The sequence below is a fragment of the Triticum urartu genome, chromosome 1 (genome assembly GCF_003073215.2).
Source record: "Triticum urartu cultivar G1812 chromosome 1, Tu2.1, whole genome shotgun sequence".
NCBI lineage: Eukaryota > Viridiplantae > Streptophyta > Magnoliopsida > Poales > Poaceae > Triticum > Triticum urartu.
In genome coordinates this window covers 80,126,932-80,133,488 of record NC_053022.1, presented here as the reverse complement: position 1 = coordinate 80,133,488, position 6,557 = coordinate 80,126,932, and the positions used below count along the sequence as shown (strand labels likewise).

The window sequence follows — 6,557 nt, the reverse complement described above, 5'->3', positions numbered from 1 at the left end:
GTGATTTTGGTGTATTGAAGACTTATAGGTTAAGGGACTGATGCGTTTGTGAGTGTACACAGGTCTATAAGTCTATGAGGAGTTTGATATTTACAGAGAAAGTCGACCCCTAAAAATGAAGTTCTTCGACTGAAGACTTTGGATTTCTAAAGACTTTCTGAAGACTTTGAAAGTGAAGAAATTGGTGTGATCCTGAAGACTTGGTATTCATTCGAGGAACATGAAGCGTGAACACTTTTATTTTCATAGTTTCATTCTCTCTTTCTTGAGTTATAGGAAACACCGTACTGTTAAATGGGGTCGAGGAAATACTAAGGAAAATTTTCCAAGTGATGCTCAACTCAAATCCTACACCTACCAATCCCTTCGAGTGAAGCCATTGGAAATCTCATACAGTTCAGTCAATTTCTTCAGTGACAGAGACGAAGTTCTTCTGGTCTCTGAGGAATTTGTTCTGACTGAGGAGTTAGGAATTCGCCAGTGCGGATTGCCTACACAGTGAGGAACATGATAGCCCTGAGGAATTTGATACTCAAAATTCCGACCATTGTTGTGCTATGCGCCAACTGTTCCAAAATATCTACCCACCTAATGGTCATATCATTGAAGGGCATTTATGTCTTATCATGTCGGACTGTTTCCTAGGCTATAAATAGCCCCCCCTACAACCACTAGCTGGTTGGCTGCTCCGAGAGAAACTGACACTTGTCATTTGAGAGCATCCCATCCTCCGAGGACTTTGAGTGAAAATCATCAAGTGAGGAAAACCCAAACCCAAACACCTACAAACCCAAAGTGATTGAGCATCACTGAAGAGATTGATCCTGCGTGAATCCGACGCTTGTTACCTTTGAAGACTATGCATCTTCCAGACGGTTAGGCGTTATGGTCTAGAGTATCCAAGAGGAAATTGTGGATCGCCGAGTGATCGAGTCTGTGAATGTTTGGAAGTCACCTGAAGATTTATCATGAGTGATTGGGCGAGGTCTGTGTGACCTTAGCTCAAGGGGAATACGATGAGGACTGAGTGTCCTGAGCTGCGTGTTCAAGACTGGGTGTCCGGGACTGTGTGTCCTCAGATTTAAATACCTAGCCGCCCTAACCAGACGTACAACTGTCACAGCAGTTGGAACTGGTCTATCAAATCATTGTCTTCACCAAGCTATCTGGTTCCATTTTCTCAACCCTTCTATTTCCTCATTTATGTGTTGTGCATTTGTTCATATCTGTTTGAAGACTTTGACTGAAGATTTTCTCTATTTTCTCAGTTTAATTTCTTCAGTCAGTTTGTCTTTATTCTGTGTTATTCTATGTTTACGCTTTCTGTATTCTGTGCTTGTTTTTATTTCTTCATAAAGACCATGCTCATACACTGTTATGTTTACTTCTAAATACTTATTCCGCTGCAATTAGTTTTTCACTCAGGAATTTCCTCACCTGAAACTAAGGACCTGGCTCGTCAGACGAAACGTAAACATGGCCATCGAATGCACTGTGCTTCAGACCCATGGGCCTTGGCCCACATAGATCTCGGCCATCTCAGTAACTCTTAAACCCTTCTCCCATTCTCTCGTCTCTCTTACTCAGTCGACGCAGCGCCACCACCTCTCCCCCAACCATCCGCCATGGGCCTCCTCAAGAACTCCCTCCTGCTCCAAGGTCTCCCCCTCCCCCTCCCCCTCTCACAAGATCCCGTCTCGCTCGCACGCAAATTCCGCGGGACTAACCTCTGGATCTGGCGGTGCAGGGCAGCTGCGGCAGGCTATGGCTCAGGCGGCGGCCGCCGCCGCCAGCGCGGGAGTGGGGCGGCGCGGCGTGGCGACGTCTACGGAGGAGTACATGCGCCGCAACTACGCCAACAATGTCTCCGAGTACAACACCGTCATCGGGTCCCTCATCCAGCAGCGCAGGCACGTCCAGCCCTTGTTTCGGTTCCTGCACACCACCTGTTCGACGCAGTTCCGAGCAGTGGCATTTCCCATTAGGATAGTTTTGTTAAGCTGTTATTGTTGCGTTGATGATCTGGTGTGGGTACGAGCATGCCTGTGCCAACCTAATTGTTTCTTTCCGGGTCTGAATTAAATGCTTTCGTGTTGTCTTCAGGCCCTACCTGCTTCGTGATGCCTACGATGACATGTTACTCGACGGGGTGCAGCCTGTGCGGGACACATTCCACAATCTCATAGTCGGCACCATGAAGGGCAGCCGGCTACAAGATGCTTTCTACTTCCGCGACCAGATGAGAGAAATGGGCTTGCAGCCTGATGTTAGACCACTCTCTTCTTTACACGCCTTCATCTCCTATGCCGATTCCCTTTTTATTTTGTCGGACGAATTAGGCTAATGGCTTAATTCTTTGTAGGTTAACCTATACAATTTTCTGATCTCCACTTGCGGGAAATGCAAGAACTCGGATGCAGCAATCTTGGTTGGTTATCTTCCTACCTATTTCTGAGTTGCTGCCGATGCTTCTCCTCTGTTACTCATGCTCACCAATGCTCCAACTTTTGTTACCTGTACTGAAGCTTCTGGAAGAAATGAAAGCACATGGCGTTAAGTTGAAAGGAGAAACCTACATTTGTCTCTTGAATGCGCTTGCAGCAACTGGGCGTACCGATCAAGTGTAAGGGGTCCTTCGCATCAACTTTTATGTTTTCAGATTGTAGAAGCATGCAACATTTAAGACTGCAATACGAAATCACATATTCCAAGATATACACTGTGGTTGACTATCTTTACCATGATGTTGTGACTTATCAACTGGGCACTTGGAGCAAATAAGCCAAGGCCTGCAGATTGTACAATAGCTGTTCCCTTGTTTTCATATTTCCGTTAGTAAAGCTCCATTTAGACCACTAAAAATACAGGATTCATTACTACTAGTTCCACAAATTTGAACACTAGACTGCATGTAACGTGTTGGTACATTTAGGGTTATAAGAGCCTCTGGAGGTTACAGAGTAGGAGTGCCAGTTTTCCTCGCATAATGTGGGGGATACATTATCAGAAGACATGAATTCCACTAGTGCCTAGGTTGTCTCTTCAGCTTGTGGCAAGTTTTGCTCTAGAATTATATTAGGTAGCTAAGCATGTTTTTCGACATACTTCCTCCGTCCGGAATTAGTTGACACTCAAAACGGATATCCGTTTGAGCGTCAACTAATTCTGGACGGAGGGAGTATAATTTATCCCGAACAGCAACTCTTTCCAGTATATCCGTTTATTATCTATGCTGGGAGAAACACTAATGTGATTGTTTTACCAGTTATGCTATAGTTCGTGATATGACCGCCGCTGGACTTGGATTAAACAAGTTTTGTTATGCTGGACTAATAACTGCATTCAAGAACAAGACACCAGCCAGTGAGGATACTCCGGCAAAAGTATGTTATGCACTCAAGAAAGTTTGTTGTGGTGGTACATTTAACATAACTGTACTCATCCTTCTCTCTACTTTGTTTTCAGATTCTTGAGTTCGTCCAGCAGTCAAAAGGTTGGCAGTATGTTGAAAGGGTAGCAAATGATAGTGCTGAGAATATAATGATGAATGTGTCAGACGAAGAGCTATACAACTTGCCAACAGCAGAATTTGCACACAGAAGAGGATTTATATTTAAGCAGTTAACAATTTATCATGTTGCTATCCATGCTTGTGCAGACTTGGGGAGCAAAGAGGTGTGCTATGCTGCATTTTCACTGTGTTTTTAGTAAGCAGTGTCTAGTTACTGCTCAGCAGCATTGATACTTGACAAATTGACATGTCCATAATTTAGTTATCTTACATTTCGTAGTTAGTTCATGTCATGAAGTTGAGCTTTACCTACTATGAAATTTAATCCTCTTTACAATTTTGCAGACACTCGAAGCACTTCTTGACATGTTCACTAAAGAGAATTTTAATTATGATGCCTTCATTGTGATGCAAGCTGTAAGGTAATCTGCAACTCTGCATGCTGAACAGTATTGATCTAATGATACATTGCATGGTTATGAGGAACTTCAATGGTTAATTGCTCCTGATATGTTCAGTTTCTAAGTATGTCGAGAACTCATCAAGGAATCTTCATCTTTGTTGAGATTCACTGATATAGCTTCGCTGTCCAAAACTTTAAGCCTGTGCATTATGCATACTGAAAAGTCTCTTGTGCACGTTGAATTAACAATCTTATAAAGTGGACATTGCAAATTAATGAAATCGCATTATGTACCGATGTTTAGGTAAATGCACATAGTATTTGGAAATGCAGTGTCTATTTTTAGGATACATGCAATTGTCATTTGGCAACCCATCATGTTTGTCCTTTTCTATGGTAATGATTTCTATCAACTTCTGGATCTATCTGTTAATTTCTTGTCCTTTAACTGAAAAGGTGTTATCTTCGATGTGGAGATATTGATTCCGCTGTTAAGATGTTTGAAGAGTTCTCAAGCTCGAAACCCACACCCGCAGAGCTGTATGTGGTGAGTATCTTGTTAAAGTTATAACTTCAAATTTAATATGTGTGGTTGAAAGCAACACAGGTTTAATTCCATTACGAATCTTCAAATCCTAGTGATGGACATGTTTCGCGGTACACATCAGGCCTTGTGCCTTGGACTATTTTGATCTCAAAAATTTAGTTGTGAACTTTCAGAATCTTTGTAGAACTTTCCAATTTAACCACTACAGGATTTACTGTTCCTTTATAGTCACAGGCTCTAAAACACAATCGTACTGCTGCTTATTAACTTTAAGCTAGCTGCTAACTTCTGATTAGAGACCATTTTGATTAGTGGATCCAACAGTGGTAGCTCTCAGATTTCACAAATAATAGTTATATTTCACTATATTTAAAAAATAAAAGATGGAAATCAAATTTGAAGTTTGAATTTGGTACCGTATGAATCCTATATGCTGAACAAAAATTAGCCACATGCCAAAAACTGAGCATCTTGGGATAATATGCATACAAAATAATATAGATAACTTTACTATAGAGTAGCTAATTAAGGTCCTACATATAATTCGTGTAACAATAAAATATATAATTAGGAATCTATGTATCTCTCTCTTATCCACACCATGTGTTCTCAATTTCTCACATGCACCTTTTATATTCTATGCATCAATGGAATGCAGACACTTGCCGAGGGAGCTATGATAGGGTATACTCCAAGAGGAATGGAAGTTGCTCAAGCAACCTTGGTAATTCCTTCTAGTTTTGTGTTACAGTTTGACTAACTCGGGAGTTCAAAATCTTACGGTTTACAATATTTTTCAGGAGAGAATGACTGAAAGAAAATTCTTCTTGAATCCCAAGATGGGGACGGATCTTCTACTAGCGGCTTCTGGTGAAAAGGTAAGCAGCACAACTGCCACCTTTCAGTACTGAATTCACAGAAGTCCTAATGCTTCCTGAAAAAAGAATTGAGTTGCACCAATGACTGTTGAAATTTCTGTGGGTTTGTTCAGACTGGTGGATATACAACTGCAAATTATATCTGGGATATGCTGCAAACCCGCAATATAATTCCAGCACTTCCTGCTGTTGAAGCATACTACAAGGGATTGAAGGTAAGCTTCAGTATTTTAGAGTCAGTCATGTCATCTGGTATATTTTCCTCACCTTGGAGTCCTCCGTGTTTTTTTCGTAACTTTGGATTGGGTTCAATTATAACATTAGGTTACAATGCCGAATCTGGTTGAGTTTTATCAAATTTTGAGAGCTTACCGTGCATGCCACGCAATAAAAACAGCAAGGCTTGCTTCAACGTATCAGTGTGCTTGACTGAACAAACTAGAATAAAATTGACCGTACGTGGATTCTAACCCTGTTTCATGGTCTCTTGTATTCCCGATGCAGGAACGAGAAATTCCTTCGGACGATCCACGGCTTGTGAATGTTGCCCGTGTTTTGGACAACCTGCAACTCCGGTTGGGCCCGAGGAGAAATTTTCAGTAACACACGGTCAAACTGCTCTAGTCTCCCTGAACCAATGCAGGTTGAAACTTGTTCTGGTAAGGGGGTTGCTGGATGCATCAATATGTTTAATCTCCAGAAAACCGAATAACTACTTTTAGGACGACACAAAGCAAGGAGAAACCATCAAGGATATCTATCCGTGGATAACGGTCAGGAAAGAATGGCAGGGACCAGTGTATACATCCTGAGACAGAAATATATTGTTTTGTCGCCTCCTATGCCTAAGTCTCTTTCTTAAGTTCCATTCAATTTTGTTGTTATTTATCTGAGCGGACCATCTATTGAACTTTGTGGTTGGAGTTTGTACTGGTTGCCGTTCAAATGTGATTGTTTAGTCGTCAGTTGTAGGTTTCTGATTTCTTGGTGTTTGTATGTGGAAGATGTTTCATATTGTTTCAAACAAGGGGGTTTTGTCCGGCTCCCGCTCTTCTTCCTTGGCTTCTCTGACACCAGAAGAGATCCCTCTGTTCCATAATTCTTGCCGTGGTTTTAGTGTGGTTAAAACCATGTTGTAGAACGGAGGTAGTACAACTCAAGAACAAGAACAAAAACTGAAATGGTAGCAGTCACCGTCCTGATTCTTCATGCACAACC

At 41.8% G+C, this 6,557-nt stretch overlaps 1 protein-coding gene across 1 annotated transcript; it reads left to right on the top strand.

The window, feature by feature from the left end:
- The first annotated feature begins 1,514 nt into the window (after positions 1–1,514).
- Positions 1,515–6,396, top strand: LOC125549168 (pentatricopeptide repeat-containing protein At4g35850, mitochondrial). Its single transcript, XM_048712646.1, has 13 exons — positions 1,515–1,659; positions 1,748–1,910; positions 2,104–2,266; positions 2,363–2,428; positions 2,526–2,623; positions 3,266–3,383; positions 3,466–3,675; positions 3,857–3,933; positions 4,371–4,461; positions 5,120–5,185; positions 5,262–5,339; positions 5,453–5,554; positions 5,844–6,396. The coding sequence occupies exons 1-13, from the start codon at positions 1,626–1,628 to the stop codon at positions 5,940–5,942; spliced, it is 1,365 nt and encodes a 454-aa protein (XP_048568603.1). The 5' UTR covers positions 1,515–1,625; the 3' UTR covers positions 5,943–6,396.
- The last annotated feature ends 161 nt before the right edge of the window (positions 6,397–6,557 follow it).

Bases quoted from the DNA above. Each gene is read 5' to 3' on its own strand.
- LOC125549168 (XM_048712646.1), top strand. From the start codon at position 1,626: ATGGGCCTCCTCAAGAACTCCCTCCTGCTCCAAG. The intron at 3,934-4,370 runs GTAATCTGCAAC...TTAACTGAAAAG, and splicing joins ATTGTGATGCAAGCTGTAAG to GTGTTATCTTCGATGTGGAG. The intron at 5,186-5,261 runs GTAATTCCTTCT...AATATTTTTCAG, and splicing joins AAGTTGCTCAAGCAACCTTG to GAGAGAATGACTGAAAGAAA.